Source organism: Heptranchias perlo, chromosome 39, assembly GCF_035084215.1.
Source record: "Heptranchias perlo isolate sHepPer1 chromosome 39, sHepPer1.hap1, whole genome shotgun sequence".
In the NCBI taxonomy this organism is placed as follows: Eukaryota; Metazoa; Chordata; class Chondrichthyes; order Hexanchiformes; family Hexanchidae; genus Heptranchias; species Heptranchias perlo.
Genome location: NC_090363.1, coordinates 6,209,161 through 6,225,312, shown reverse-complemented (window position 1 = coordinate 6,225,312; position 16,152 = coordinate 6,209,161). Strand labels below are relative to the sequence as shown.

Sequence of the window (16,152 nt, the reverse complement as noted above, 5' to 3'; positions counted from 1 at the left end):
ATCTTGTTTTCCTATTATTGTCACACAGGAAAGAATGGTCTTGCTGGGAAAAATACTATCCCTTCGGAAGCTCGCGATGGCCTTGCCCGCCTTTGTCCTCGCCCTGCTCCTGGCGCATCGCCTGTTCAACGCAGCCGACGTGGCGCGGTCGGAGAAAGAGCCCGAGACGGATTACGTGTCCAGGGCGCCGCTGTTTCCCCCCACGGCTCCCCTCAGGAAGCCGTCCGCCGTCGACCGGCGCTGCCCGCCCGGCTACTACTCCGGCGTGGAGCTGGGGCCGGCCGCGGCGCGAGGCCTCGGGGACCCGGCCGCGCCTGGAGCCTCGGGCAAGGCGTTGGTGCTCGACAACCTCAGCTTCGAGGAGGCGACCGAGAGGTCTGCTGGCTTCCAGAAGCATCGTTTCAATGCCTTCGCCAGCGACAGGATCTCGTTACACCGCGATCTGGGACCCGACACCAGAGCTCCAGAGTGAGGGTCCGGGATAGGATTGGGGAGGGGAGGGGAGGAGAAGGAAATGTTTTGGTGGCTGGGCAATCCTAATCGAAGATGGGCGTAGGTCATGTGGCGGCTTAGCGTGTAACAACAACAACTTGCATTTATACAGCGCCTTTGATGTAGTGAAACGTCCCCAAGGCGCTTCACAGGAGCGATTATCAGACAAAATTTGACACCGAGCCACATAAGGAGATGTTAAGACAGGTGGTCAAAGAGTTGGTTTTAAGGAGCGTCTTAAAGGAGGAGAGAGGGTCGGGGAGAGGTTTAGGGAGGGAATTGCAGAGCTTAGGGCCTAGACAGCTGAAGGTACGGCCGCCAACAGTGGGGCAATGAAAATCAGCCAGAGGCCAGAATTGGGGGAGTGCAGAGATCTCGGCACGTTGGAGGAAGTTACAGAGATAGGGAGCGGGCCAAGACCATGGAGGGATTGGAAAACGCGAATTTGATGAGAATTTTAAATTTGAGCACATCACTCCATGGCTGATTTCCACCTGGCTATTTCACGTTCTGAAATTTTGTGCTCATCAAGATAAAGGATATTACTGCCAGTTGGTAGCCACTCTCGCCTCTGAGTCAGAAGGATTTGGGTTCAAGTCCCAGTCCAGAGACTTGAATACACAACCTGGGCTGACGCTCCCCGTGCAGCACCGAGGGAGTGCTGCCCTGTCGGAGGTGCCGTCTTTCAGATGAGACGCTAAACCGAGGCCCCATCTGCCCATGGCACTATTTCGAAGAAGAGCAGGGGAGTTCTCCCTGGTGTCCCTGGACAATATTTATCCCTCAACCAACATCGCTAAAAAAAAAACAGATTATCTGCTCATTATCACATTGCTGTTTGTGGGATCTTGCTTTGCGCAAATTGGCTGATGCGTTTCCTACATTACAACAGTGACTACACTTCAGAAAAAAGTACTTCATTGGCTGTAAAGCGCTTTGGGACGTCATGAGGTTGTGAAAGATGCTATATAAGTGCAAGTCTTTCTTTCTTTCAGTTCATAACTTGGGCACTGCTTGTCAGTATCTAGCCCTCCGTGGAGCATGGGTTCGATGCAGAGTAAGATTCCCTCTACACTGCTCAAATAAAGATACTGTCTAACACCCCTCACCCCCACCAAAAACACTCCTTGGGCACCAGTGTGACGTTTCCATATTCACACCACCTGATACTGCGCCGTCTCTGAATGAGATTGCCAAGTTAGTGCCAAATTATTGGCCGTTTAGCACCGTAGGTTAACCCGACTGCCACTGGGGATAAGATTGTGCAAACTCATATCACATGGGACGTTCACAGCCAGGGTATAGAGGAGACTTCTTTTAATCCCATGAGTCTGGGCAGTCACCTCGAGGGCCTAAATTGGCAGTCTCACTCAGACAAGTCACCGGATGGCTCCGGTGGGAAAATGGAAAAGTCACCCTGCTGTGGAAGGGGGGGATCTCTTTTGAGCCCAGGATTGTTGACGCAGAAAGGAAGGGAGCTTTACTCTGCATCTAGGCTAGCCGTACCTGGCCTGGGATTGTTTGATCCTGGATACCGGCTTCTTCACTCTGCATTGCTAACATCCCTCTCCGTGACAAACACAAAAACCTCAACGAAGAGTCGATCCGCACTGGATTTGAACCCAAGCCCCCCCCCCCGGGGGGTAAAAGGCTGGTTTGATAAGACGCTGCGACATTCAGTAACTTTCACTGTGACTCCGAGGGGTCGATTTGAACCTAACACGACTGTTGGGAGACTGATGGGATCGCTGGTTTTAAAGCCCGCCCCGATTTTACTCTCATCGGGGAGTAATATCGAGCAGGATGTAAAACCAGCGTTCCACCCGACCCTGTGGGATTCCCGCCCAGCGAGTTAAGTTAAAATTACCCCCCAAGGCTTAACCACCCCCCCCTCCTCTCTTGCCCACCGTGGCACCTTTGAACTCCTTGTCTTACGTGTTGGAAAGGACTTTAGTGGTTTATTTAACAAACTGCCTCCCGCCGTTGTTTACCTTTCGCTTCTCCCTGTTATCGGTTCAGACCAAAGCCTACATTCCAGTTTGGAACATAGGAACAGGAGGAGGCCACTCAGCCCCTCGGGCCTGTTCCGCCATTCAGTTAGATCAATGCTGATCTGAATCTTCACTCCATCTACTCGTCATGGTTCCGTAACCCATAATACCCTCGCCTAACAAAAATCTATCAATCTCGGTTTTGACATTTTCAATTGACCCCCCAGCCTCAACAGCTTTTTGGGGGAGAGAGTTCCAGATTTCCACTACCCTTTGTGCGAAGAAACGCTTCCTGACATCACCCCTGAACGGCCGGGCTCTAATTTTAAGGTTATGCCCCCCTTTGTTCTGTACTCTCCCACCAGAGGAAATAGTTTCTCTCTATCTACCCTTAAATACCTCAATTAGATCACCCCTTTAATCTTCTACATTCAAAGGAATACAAGCCCAGTCTATGCAACCTGTCCTCATAATTTAACCCTTCTAGCCCCGGTATCATTCACTTCCATCCCCACCCTTTGTATTCTGTACCCTTTTCTTAATTGAGAAACCAGGATGAAAGGCCGTAAAAAAACTTAACGAGTCACTGAGAAGGATAGGGAAAGAGATGAGATGAATCAGGAAGTAGTATTGAGGGAATGACAAGCTGCGGCTGAGGGAAATGTAGAGTTTTGCACTTCCGAGGTACTGGGAAAGAATGAGTTAGAGTAGGAGACAGTGCAACGAGACTTGGGGGGTGATTTTAACCCCAAGAACGGGCGGGTGGGAGTTGAAAATAGTTGTTTTTTTGGGTCGCGACCGCAACCCGGTTTTTTATTTCCGGGTTTAACTTGAGCGCGTAAAAGTACAGGCTTCCCACCGGGAATGCAAAGTCCGAAAATTTTGCAGCTGCGACCCCAAAAAAACAACTATTTTCAACTCCCACCCGCCCCCAACCCACCCGTTCTTGGGGGTTTAAAATCACCCCCTTGATCTCAATACTGTGAGAGTGCAGAGAGGAGGAAGAGCGGTCTTTATCTCAAGGGGGGCTGGAATACAAAGAGGAGCAAGTGATGCTTCAGCTACTGTAGAGTCTTGGTCAAACCCCATCTGGAGCACTGCGTTCAGCTCTGGATATCGCACATCAGGAAGGATATATTGGCCTCGGAGGGGGCGCAGCGCAGATTCCCTCGAATGATACCAGGACTTAAAGGGTTAAATTACGAGGCCAGGTTGCACAGACTTGGCTTGTATTCCCTTGAGTTTAGAAGATTGAGGGGTGATCTGATCCAGGTTTTTAAAATGATAAAAGAAAACCTTAAAAATTAGAGTTCGGCCATTCAGGAGTGAAATCAGGAAGCACTTCTTCACACAAAGGGTAGTGGAAATCTGGAATTCACTCCCCCAAAAGGCTGTGGATACTGGGGGGCGGGGGGCAATTGGAGCTTTCAAGACTGAGGTCGATAGATTTTTGTTAGGTAAAGGGTATCAAGGGTCAAAGACGGGCAAATGGAGTTTGAGGTACAGATCAGCCATGATCTCATTGAATGGCGGAACTAGCTCGAGGGGCGAACTCCTGTTCAATGCAAAGGCGCTTCACTCTGCATCTGGACCCTGGCTGTACCTGGCCTTTGGAGTGCTTGATCCCTGCACTGGTTCCTGCAAAGTGCCCGACTCTGCAACGCTAACACCATCCTCACTGAACCTCCACTGAAAGCTTAGGCTGAGCACGCGAGGAAAGTTCAGAGGTGGAACGATCTCAGTGGCACCGATAAGATTGAGAAAAGATAACCGAGCGATTGGCGGAGACGGAGAGAGGTGAGAGACTCACCGTCGATCAGACTGCGAGCTTTTTATTTTTACTTCTATCTGGTTATGTTTCTTTCCCCCCCCCCAACCCTGCACTCAGGTGTGTCCGCCAGATGTTTAAGCGTTGCCCGCCCCTGCCGACTACCAGCGTGATCATCGCGTTCCACAACGAGGCCTGGTCGACCCTGCTGCGCACCGTGCATAGCGTTCTGTACACGGTCCCCGCCCTCGCCCTGAGAGAGGTCATTCTTGTGGACGACGCGAGTACAGAAGGTCAGGTGCTAAGGGTCTTTAGTTAAGACTTTAAGACCGAAGCTGTCCCATGATACAACAAGAACTAGCATTTATATAGCGCCTTTAACGTAGTAAAAACGCCCCAAGGCGTCTCACAGGAGCGATTAGCAAACAAAATTTGACACCGAGCCACATGAGATGTTAGGTCAGGTGACCAAAAGCTTGGTCAAAGAGGTAGGTTTTAAGGAGCGCCTCAAAGGAAGAGAGAGAAGCGGAGAGGTTTAGGGAGGGAATTCCAGAGCTTAGGGCCCAGGCAGCTGAAGGCACGGCCGCCAATGGTGGAGCGACGGAAATCAGGGATGTGCAAGAGGCCAGAATTGGAGGAGCGCAGAGATCTCGGAGGGTTGTAGGGCTGGAGGAGGTTACAAAGATAGGGAGGGGGCGAGGCCATGGAGGGATTTGAAAACAACGGTTTTAAATTCGAGGTGTTGCCAGACCGGGGCGGTGGGGTGCAATATAGGTCAGCGAGCACAGGGGGTGATGGGTGAACGGGACTTGGTGCGAGTTAGGATACGGGCAGCAGAGTTTTGGATGAGCTGAAGTTTATGGAGGGTGGAAGGAGGGAGGCTGCCCAGGAGAGCATTGGAATAGTCGAATCTGGAGGTAACAACAGTATGGATGTCTCAAGTGGGTAAATGCACCAGCAGGTGTGACAACCTGAGACGCAGACCAGGAAGGTTTATGGTTAGGCAGGACCACGGGGCATAGTTTTAATTTTGTATAGGGCCAGATCTAGGTAAGATGTCAGGAGGTGATTCTTTTCCCAGAGAATAGTGGGCATCTGGAACAGGCTGCCCGCTCGTGCGGTGAACGCTGATTCGCTGAATTCCTTCAAGCGAGAGCCGGACCTGTTTCTGACTGGGGGGGGGGGGGGGGGCGGAGATCACCTCGTGCAAAAAAGATGGGCCGAATGGCCTCCTTCTGTGCTGTAAGATTCTATGATTCTAAGAAGTAGGTTCTGCTTGACGTTAATCACGGCCAGAGTGATCTCCTGGACTACTTTCAATTATCTAAGGGTGGTTGGAGAGGAATTTCCCAGATTTATTTTTTTCTCAAATTGGCCTGGGGGTTTTTTTAATTTGTTTTTTCCGCATCTCCCGGGAGACCGCGTGGCTTTCGGGTGGGGTGCGGAGTCCATATACCGTGATCCGGAAGGCATCGCAAATGTGTGGGACAGGCTGGATCGACCAGAATCCTATCCTTCATTATCCGTAGATTCCACCTGAGTCCGTGCTGAGTTCCCTTGGGAGATTTTCCTGGGCCTGTGACCGGACACACCGGATTGCCGGAGCAAATTTCGGAAAATTGGGTGGGCTCCTTTATAGTTGTGCGCACCTGATTTTCCGTTATTCAGGTGATCCATTGCGCTGAACCAGGAAAATCTCCCCTCTGGCCTCATGTGGATTGGCACCATTGAGATTGGCTACAACTTTACCCGGGTTAGAGAGGAGACAACAAAATTTCAGCCAGAGTCCCCAGTCCTGATCACTGTCCAGCGACTCTTGTTGGATAGGGAAACTGTGATTCAGTGGTTGGCACTCTCTCCCGCCTCTGAGTCAGTCGGTTGTGGGTTCAAGCCCCCGCCCCCCCCCCCCACCTCCAGAGACCGGAGCACAAAATCCAGGCTGACACTCCCAGTGCAGTACTGAGGGAGTGCTGCACTGTCGGAGGTGCCATCTCTTGGATGAGACATTAAACCGAGGCTCCGTCTGCCCCTCTCAGGTGGATGTAAAAGATCCCACGGCCACTATTTCAAGTAGGGGAGCTCTCCGCCCCCCCCCACCCCGGTGTCCTGGGCCAATATTTATCCCTTAACCGACATCACTAAAAACCAGATTATCTGGTCATTTATCACATTGCTGTTCGTGGGATCTTACTGTGTGCAAATTGGCTGCTGCGTTTCCTACATTACAATGGCGACTACACTTTGAAAGTACTTCATTGGCTGTAAAGCGCTTTGGGACGTCCTGAGGTTGTGAAAGGCGCTTTATATAAATGTAAGTTCTATCTTTTTTTTCTAACGCTCTCGGACAAAGCCTCACAGATGGGGTGGGAAAAGGCTGCTCGACTGGGAGTCCTCCAGTCGGGTGACGAAGAATCCGTTCGCTTCCCGGTAAGCGGGGAAAGGCGGTTCCCCGCCAGGATGGGCGCGGTGATTGGCCGGTTCCGGCGTGTGGGGCCGGGGGCGCGATTGGACGCAGGAGGTCATGTGACGAAACCTCCAGGGATGCGTCCAACCGGATTTGGCGACCGTAACGCCGACCGCGTTCTTGCTTGCAGACTATTTGAAGGAGCGGCTGGACGGTTACGTCGAGAGTCTCGCCATGGTAAAGGTGATCAGACGGCTGGAGAGGAAAGGGTTAGTGTCTGCCAGGTTGCTGGGGAGCTCCGCGGCAACAGGAGAGGTCCTGGCCTTCCTCGACTCACACTGTAAGTTAGCGCTGCCCGTTCTATCGCCCCATTGACGCAACGGTAACGTTTAAGCTCGCGGCAACCATTTATTACCGGCCCCCCCCCCCCCGACATTTCGGAAAGCTTTAAGTCGGCGCATAGCCGAGCCGAGCGGACAAGGCCCAGGCTCCAGTGTGTCCTGAGTTAGCTGATCTCAGCTGAGACAGGGATGCTACAACCCCCTCCAACGCTGCCACGAGAAAAGTCGATACCATAACATCTGCTGCTCTGACTGGGTCAGCTGATCTCACCCAGGGCAGATGTGGAGGAATCTCATCTGGTCTCAGTGCGCCTGGGTTGTTGAGACGGTCCAGCCGGTCGGGATTCCCACTCCTGATCGGCGTCCAGACACCCGCCCTGGAAAACCATAGAACCACACAGCACAGAAGGAGGCCGTTCGGCCCGTCGTGCCTGTGCCGGCTCTTTGAAAGAGCTGTCCAATTAGTTCCACTCCCCTGCTCTTTCCCCATAGCCCTGCAGATTTTTTTCCCCTTCAAGTATTTATCCAATTCCCTTTTGAAAGTTACTATTGAATCTGCCTCCGCCGCCCTTTCAGGCAGCGCATTCCAGATCGTAACAACTCGCTGCATGAAACAAAAAATTCTCTTCATCTCCCCTCTGGTTCTTTTTGCCAATTCTCTTAAAGTGCGCGTGTTTTGAGGTCAGGATCAGGATTGGCTGTGATGCCCTTAGCAGCGCTGTCTATCTGCGCTCACGCTGGGAGGAGGGTAGTTATTCGGGCGAGGCACGGGAGGGCAAGGTGAGGGAGGGCGAGGCATGGGAAGGTGATGTACTGGAGGGTGATGTACTGGAAGGCAATGAACGGAAGGGCAATGAGCGGAAGGGAGGATGTACTGGAGGGCGGATGTATGGGAGAGCGAGGCACGGGAGAGCGAGGCACGGGAGAGCGAGGCACGGGAGAGCGAGGCACGGGAGAGCGAGGCACAGGAAGGCTGCCAGCAGCAGTAGGAATTCTAACCCAGCACCTTCAGGAGAGTAAGGACGGAAATAGGGGAGGGGGTGAAATCGAGATGCTTCGCGTCAGGACCTTTGGAGATATTTGGGTGTGTGCTGCGTGCAGACGGTTGCAGGGTTGCAGCCTGCCCTGATTGTTCCATAACAGACGCACTGACTGTGGATTCCACCAGGTGAATGTTTTGAGGGCTGGTTGGAGCCCCTGCTGGACAGGATAGTGAAACTGGAGAGGGTGGTGGTGAGCCCACAGATCATGTCCATCGACCTGCACACCTTCGAGGTGGAAAAACCCTCTCCGTACGACCGCAACCACTCACGTGGTAGCTTCGACTGGTCGCTGTCCTTTGGATGGGAGGCATTGCCCACTTACGAGAGCGAAGCAAGGAAAGACGAAACCTTCCCGTTCAGGTCAGTTTGTGAGCTTGTCAAACTCTCTGATAATGATTGTCTTATTTTACATAAGAAATAGAACCATAGAATGGTTAAAGCACAAAAAGGAGGCCATTCAGCCCCTCGAGCCCGTGCTGGAAAAAAATTTAAATATTTTTTAAAATAAAAAAAAATGTAAAACTTTTTTTGTAAATATTTTTTAATATAGGAGTAGGCCATATGGCCTTTTGAGCCTGCTCCGCCATGCAATAAGATCATGGCTGATCTTCTACCTCAACTACCCGTGTGGGAGAACCTTCACCACACGGACTGCAGCGGTTCAAGAAGGCGGCTCACCACCACCTTCTCAAGGGGCAATTAGGGATGGACGATAAATGCCGGCCTCGCCAGCGACGCCCACAACCCATGAATGAATGAAAAAAACCTCCACTTTCCTGTCCTATCCCCATATCGCTTGATTCCCTCAGTGTCCAAAAATCTATCGATCTCAGTCTTGAATATACTCAATGACAGAGCATCCACAGCCCTCTGGGGTAGAGAATTCCAAAGATTCAAAACCCTCTGAGTGAAGAAATTTTTCCTCAATTGGTCCTAAACGGCCAACCTCTTATCTTGAGACTATGACCCCTAGTTCTAGACTCCCCAGCCAGGGGAAACAACCTCTCAGCATCTACCCTCTCAAGCCCTCTAAGAATTTTCATGTCCCTGTGTCAGTTTGGCTCAGTTGGTAGCACGCTCACCTCCGAACCAGAGGTCACGGGTTCAAGCCTCGCTGCAGGACTCCAGCACCTGAACTAGGCTAACGCATCAGTGCAGCACTGAAGGAGGTGCTTGTCGTTCGGATGAGACCCCGCCTGCCTGTTCAGGTGGACATAAAAGAATCCCATGGCACTTTCATGCAAAATTGTAATGAGTTCTCCCCGGTGTCCTTGCTAACTTTCATCCCTCAGTCAAACACCACCAAAAACAGATTATCTGGTCATTCATCTCGTTCCTGTTTGTGGGATCTTGCTGTGCGCAAATTGGCTGCCGCGTTTGCCTCCATAACAACAGTGACTACACTTCAAAAAGTACTTCAATGGCTGGAAAGCAGTTAGGGGTGTTCTGAGAATGTGAAAAGTTACCCGAAGGGGAGAAAGGAATTGGAAAAATATAGAAGAAAATAAGTTGACTACAATTGAGGTTTCCCCAATCGGCTAACACAGCATTTTAATTTTTTTTTCAGGACTCCAACGATCGCTGGAGGACTTTTTGCTGTCTCCAAGGCCTACTTTGAATATATTGGGACCTACGATACCCAGATGGAGATATGGGGTGGAGAGAACTTAGAGCTGTCCTTCCGGGTAACATAAGCGCCTATAAATATCACAAATAAAACCACTGGGTGATCTTGCAGTGAGTACATAACTTAGACCCGTGGACTGCAGACACTGTAGAATCTCGCTATACTGATCACTGTAGTGATCAGATAATTAGAGGGACCCTGCTCTCGCTGACCGATATTGACTCAGATCCCTCCTTTTCTCTGTAAGCTCCACCAGCCCTGCAACCCTCTGAGATCTCTGCGCTCCTCCAATTCTGGCCTCTGGCGCATCCCCGATTTTCATCGCTCCACCATTGGCGGCCGTGCCTTCAGCTGACTGGGTCCTAAGCACTGGAATTCCCTCCCTAAACCTCTCCGTCTCCCTACCTCTCTCTCTCTCATCCTTTAAGACGCTCCTTAAAACCTACCTCTTTGACCAAGCTTTTGGTCGCCTGTCCTAATATCTCCTTATGTGGCTCGGTGTCAAATTTTGTTTGATAATCGCTCCTCCGAAGTGCCGTGGGGACGTTTTACTACGTTCAAGGCGCTATATAAATGCAGGTTGTTATTGGAAGGTCGACTTTCGTCAACAACAAGACCCCAATTGATACTCTGCTGTTGCCACCGTTTATAGTGGTCAATCCAGTTTGGTCACTGTGGTCACTCTAGTGGGAGTGTCCACATTGTTCAAAGGTAGTCACCTCAGTCTATAGCATCTTTAACCTGCACAATCTACCATAGGAACAGATAATGGAATTACTAATGGGCTACTAATTTTTACACAGAATTATGTAGAAGTTACAGCACTACAGGCCATTCGGCCCAACTGGTCTATGCCGGTGTATGCTCCTCCCTTCATCTCACCCTATCAGCATATCCTTCTATTCCTTTCTCCCTCATGTATTTATCTAGCTTCCCCTTAAAGGCATCTGTTCTATTCGCCTCAACTGCTCCATGTGGTAGCGAGTTCCACATTCTCACCACTCTCTAGGTGAAGAAGTTTCTCCTGAATTCCTTATTGGATTTATTAGTGACGATCTTATATTTAAGACCCCTAGTTTGTCCTTAACTGAGCTGACGGTTCACAGGAAAGGATGTTTCACTCTCCGCTCTCCAGGCAGTGCCACTCAGCTGCACTCTTAAACAGTTGAGCAATGCTGCACGCAGAATGCCGATATTGGGTTGACGCATCTAACGGGACAAAATAAAAGTACAAGCATTGCTTCTAAAAGATTAGGAGCCTGAGAAGGAAGAGAGTTAGTCCTCTCCCCAACTGAAGGGTAATGGAAGTGGGTTCACCCCACTCCAGAGGCTTGAGCACATAATCTAGGCCGACACTCCCAGTGCAGTACTGAGGGAGTGCTGCACTGTCAGAGGTGCCCTCGTCCGGATGAGATGTTAAACCGAGGCCCCGTCTGCCCTCTCAGGTGGATGTAAAAGATCCCATGGCCACTATTTCGAAGAAGAGCAGAGGAGTTCTCTATGGTGTCCTGGCCAATATTTATCCTTCAACCAACGTCACTAAAACAGATTATCTGGTCACATTTATCACAGTGCTGTTTGTGGGATCTTCCTGTGCGCAAATTGGCTGCTGCGTTTCCTGCATTACAACTGTGACGACACTTCAAAGAAAGTTCTTCATTGGCTGTAAAGCGCCTTGGGACGTCCTGAGGTTGTGAAAGGCGCTGTATAAATGCAGGTTCTTTCTTTTCTGAATCAGGGCGTGAGGGGGGGAGAAAGTCGGAAAATTGTTGTTTTTTTTTTAATCGCTATGCGCTCACCCGCACTGCACCCCGTGACTGACCGATGGTTGCCGCCCGCAGGTCTGGCAGTGCGGAGGGCAGCTTGAGATCGTGCCCTGCTCGGTGGTGGGGCACGTGTTCCGCAGCGATACCCCGCACACCTTCCCAGATGGGCCGCGAGTCGTGTATCGTAACCTGGTGCGACTGGCCGAGGTGTGGATGGACGGGTACAAGGACATCTTTTACAGGCGGATCCAGGAAGCGGCAGAGATCGCGCAGAAGGTGAGGCGCGCCAAAAAAAAATTCAGGATGATACGGGGACCCACCTCAGCTATATCAGTAATGAGGGGAGGGGAAAAAAACTGCTCCGGGGTTCATTTCTAAAGGGATAGAATTGAAAAGCAGAGATGTTTTGTTAAACTTCTATCGAACCTTGGTTAGACCACACTTGGAGTACTGTGCACAGTTCTGGTCTCCATATTATAAAGTGAACATAAGAAATAGGAGCAGGAGTAGGCCATACGGCCCCTCGAGCCTGCTCCGCCATTCAATAAGATCATGGCTGATTTTCTACCTCCACTCCACTTTCCCGCCCGATCCCCATATCCCTTGATTCCCCTAGAGTCTAAAAATCTATCGGTCTCAGTCTTGAATATACTCAGTTATAGTCCAGCAATTTTATTTTAAATTCACAAGCTTTCGGAGGCTTCCTCCTTCCTCAGCCTCCGAAAGCTTGTGAATTTAAAATAAAATTGCTGGACTATAACTTGGTGTTGTAAAATTGTTTACAATTGTCAACCCCAGTCCATCACCAGCATCTCCACATCTTGAATATACTCGATGACTCAGCATCCACAGCCCTCTGGGGTAGAGAATTCCAAAGATTCACAACCCTCTGAGTGAAGAAATTTTTCCTCATCTCGGTCCAAAACGGCGGACCCCTCATCCTGCGACGATGACCCCCTACTTCTAGATCCTCCAGCCAGGGGAAATAACCTCTCGTATAGAGGCACTGGAGAAGGTGCAAAAAAGATTAACACGGATGATGCCAGAACTGAGAGTTTGTAACTACCAGGAAAGATTGAACAGGCCGGGGCTCTTTTCTCTAGAAAAGAGAAGGCTGAGGGGTGACCTGATCGAGGCCTTTAAAATTATGAAAGGGTTCGATAGGGCAGATGTAGAGAAGATGTTTCCACTTGCGGGGGAGACCAGAACTAGGGGCCATAAATATAAGATAGCAACCAATAAATCCAATAAAGAATTCAAGAGAATCTTCTTTACCCAGACATTGGTTAGAATGTGGAACTCACTACCACAAGGAGTAGTTGAGGCGAATAGCAGAGATGCATTTAAGGGAAAGCTAGATAAATACATGAGGGAGAAAGGAATAGAAGGATATACTGATAGGATGAGATGAAGAGGGGTTGGAGGAGGCTCATATGGAGCATAAACACCGGCATAGACCAGTTGGGCTGAATGGCCTGTTTCTGTTCTGTAGATTCTGTGTAATTCTATGTAATTCTAGGTGAGTGTCCCGTTGATCGTATATATGAGCAATGACGGAGAGGAAAAGACCCTCTGGTCCATGCAGCCTGTCCCACACAATCGTGATACCTTGTGCATCACAATATATATACCCCCCGCCCTACCCCAAAACCACGTGATCTCCTGGGAGAGGTGAAAAACCAGATACAAACCCAGGCCAAATAGGCGATCGAAACTACTTCAGGAGACCACCCTGGCCCCGATTAACATTACAAGGCACCCACCCCCTGTATGAGGTGATCCCCGCCCCGGTCAGAAACAGGTCCAGCTCTCGCTTGAAGGAATTCAGCGAATTGGCTTCCTCCGCATGAGCCGGCAGCCTGTTCCAGAGGTCAAGTAATCCCTGGGAAAGGAACCACCTCCTGACATCTAACCTAGAATCTGGCCTTTATATAACTTGAGCTTGTAAATCTCATCCCCGCTGGTCCTCCCGAACCTATTTAGTTGAGCTCTTAGCTCTCAGCTCCCTGTTAATCTTCTACAACGAATGCAGCTATAAACACCGCCCTGTTGACAACAAACCAGCAGATCTCTTGCGTAGAGCCGGCACGGACTCGATGGGCCAAATGGCCTCCTTCCGTGCTGTGACCTTTCTGTGATTCTCACCGTAGTCGATCTGAATCCGATCCCTGGACTGTGATTGCAGGAAAGAGTCAGCACCTTCAGGAGAGGAGGGAATGCCGAGGGGAGGGGTGCGGGGAATTAAAGCAGATGGTCATGGTCTCTCTTTTTTTTTTGGTTTCAGGGTATGTTCGGTGACATTTCTGAGAGGAAGCAGATTAGAGAAAGGTTACAGTGTAAGAATTTCACCTGGTACCTCAAAAACATCTACCCAGAGCTGTACATACCAGACTTTCACCCGACCATGTACAGAGCAGTGAGTTGGCCGCACTTTCTTTATGAATTGACAATTTGTTCAGAGTGAAGTGTAGGAAACTCATGAGACTTCTATTGAGGGAGCACCCTCTGTTAGCATAAAGCAACGATGACAACTTGTGTTTACGTAGCGCCCTTTAACGTAGTAGAAACGTCCCCAAGGCGCTTCTCAGTAGCGTAACCAGGCAAAAATGTGACACCGAGCCACATTAGGAGATATTAGGACAGGTGACCAAAAGCTTGGTCAAAGAGGTAGGTTTTAAGGAGCGAGTTAAAGGAGGAGAGAGAGGCGGAGAGGTTTAGGAAGGGAATTCCAGAGCTTAGGATCTAGGAAGCTGAAGGCTCGGCCGCCAACGGTGGAGCGATTGAAATCGGGGATGTGCAAGAGGGCAGAGCTGGAGGAGCGCAGAGATCTCTCGGATGGTTGTAGGGCTGGAGGAGGTTACAGGAGAAAGGGACGGGCGAGGGCCACGGAGGGATTTGAACACAAGGTTGAAAATGTTAAAATCGAGGCGTTGCCGGACCTGGAGCCAATGTAGGTCAGCGAGCGCAGGGGGTGATGGGTGAACGGGACTCGGAGCGAGTTGGGATACGGGCGGCAGGGTTTTGGATGAGCTCAAGTTTACGGAGGGTGGAAGATGGGAGGCCGGGCGAGGAGAGCATTGGAATAGTCAAGTCTGGAGGTGTCAGAGGCACGGATGAGGGTTTCAGCAGCATTCTCAGGACCGTTCAACTGCAGATCTGTTTCTGCAATGTGATTTTACACCAGGGCGGATGCACTGGCTCTTCCCTGAACATGTCTGTAACACTTTCATGTGTATTACTTTATCAGCTGGTGAACAGAGGGACCCGGCTCTGCCTGAGCATTGGACTGGCCGGAGGGTCTGCGTTAATGTATCCCTGCCACAGACTTGAGGAGCGTCAGGTAAACGAGTGAGAGGGAGTAGCCCAGAAAATAACAATGAAGGAAAGCTGGAAAACTTGCCCAATGGCACGGTGGCCGCGCGCAGTGTCTGCTATAACCGGCTCTGAACCGCACAGACCAGAAGGTGCCAGATTCAGTCCCTAGTCTGCATTGGCCACAGTCAGGGCAGTGGCAGGGTCACTAGAATCACCCTCAGCGTCTCTGGCTTAAGGAGGGCGAAAATACAGCCAGCCAGGCCCGTTCCGCCCTGAAATGCCAGACCCCTCCCCATCGGACCATTGAACTCAATGGAACAGACTATTGGGCAGGGAATATAACAGGCGATCAACTCGATCCCATAGAATCTCACAGCTCGGAAGGAGGCCATTCGGCCCATCATGCCTGTTACACCTCTTTGAAAGAGCTTTCCAGTCAGTCCCACTCCCCCCTGCTCTTTCAGCATAGCCCTGCAAATGTTTTGCTTTTTAAGTATTTATCCAATTCCCCTTTTGAAAGTTACGATTGAATCTGCTTCCACCGCCCTTTCAGGCAGCGCATTCCCGATCATCACAACTCGCTGCGTAAATAAAAATTCTCCTCGTCTCCCCCCTGGCTTTTTTGCCAACTACCTCAAACCTGTGTCCTCTGGTTACCGACCCTCCCGCCAGTGGAAAGTTTCTCCCTGTCTACTCTTATCAAAACCCCTCTTGCACTTCTGCCCGAGAGGAATTTCTACCCCTGAGTGTCCAATAACATGGATAACGGTATTAAGATTTAGCATTATAACTTTCTCTTAGTTTGACTGGACCACAGGTTTAGATTATTCTATCGGTGGTGCCTCCTCTTTTGCCCGGTGAGTGACAGCCAGTGGCGACCTTTATTGGGCTAATAAAAAAAAAAAGTAGGCTTCCCCCCCTCCTCAGCTCGATAAGAACACAACAGAAAACCGAGACCAATTCTCACCCCGGTCATGTTTCCTCTCTGTCTCTCGCCCCGCAGTATTTTGAGCACACGTCCCGTGGTGAGATCCTCAGCAAGGCGCGCCACCGCCTTTGCCTGCAGGCCGGGATTGTGACCGTGGTGCTGGTCAAATGTGAGACCTACGGATGGGCCGGCAACATGCCTGCGGTGCAGAGGTTCGAGATCAAACCGGTAAGTGGGCGCTTTCTGGCAGGCGGGCAGCGGCCGCAGGCCATTTAAAAAAAAAAAAGGGCAAACCAAACACTGGGGTTCGTTTCTAGGGGGATAGAATTGAAAAGCAGAGAAGTTATGTTAAACCTTGGTTGGACCACACTTGGAGTGCTGTGCGCAGTTCTGGTCTCCATATTATAAAAAGGCATTGGAGAGGGTGCAAAAAAGATTCACAAGGATGATACCAGAACTGAGAGGATATCCTTATCA

The 16,152-nt window shown here is 50.5% G+C and overlaps 1 protein-coding gene across 1 annotated transcript; it reads left to right on the top strand.

Annotated features, from left to right (window-relative positions):
* The first annotated feature begins 32 nt into the window (after positions 1-32).
* Positions 33-15,951, top strand: LOC137304983 (polypeptide N-acetylgalactosaminyltransferase 3-like). Its single transcript, XM_067973757.1, has 9 exons — positions 33-468; positions 4,372-4,544; positions 6,846-6,995; positions 8,165-8,399; positions 9,607-9,724; positions 11,508-11,708; positions 13,717-13,848; positions 14,680-14,772; positions 15,751-15,951. Exons 1-9 carry the CDS (start codon positions 35-37, stop codon positions 15,949-15,951), a joined length of 1,737 nt encoding a protein of 578 aa, XP_067829858.1. The 5' UTR covers positions 33-34.
* Positions 15,952-16,152: the final 201 nt, after the last annotated feature.

What these genes read in the sequence shown, in the direction of transcription:
- LOC137304983 (XM_067973757.1), top strand. Translation starts at nt 35, where the DNA reads ATGGTCTTGCTGGGAAAAATACTATCCCTTCGGAAGCTCGCGATGGCC. An exon ending in ACTTAGAGCTGTCCTTCCGG is followed by an intron (nt 9,725 to 11,507) that starts GTAACATAAGCG and finishes TGCCGCCCGCAG; the next exon opens with GTCTGGCAGTGCGGAGGGCA. An exon ending in ACCCGACCATGTACAGAGCA is followed by an intron (nt 13,849 to 14,679) that starts GTGAGTTGGCCG and finishes TTACTTTATCAG; the next exon opens with CTGGTGAACAGAGGGACCCG.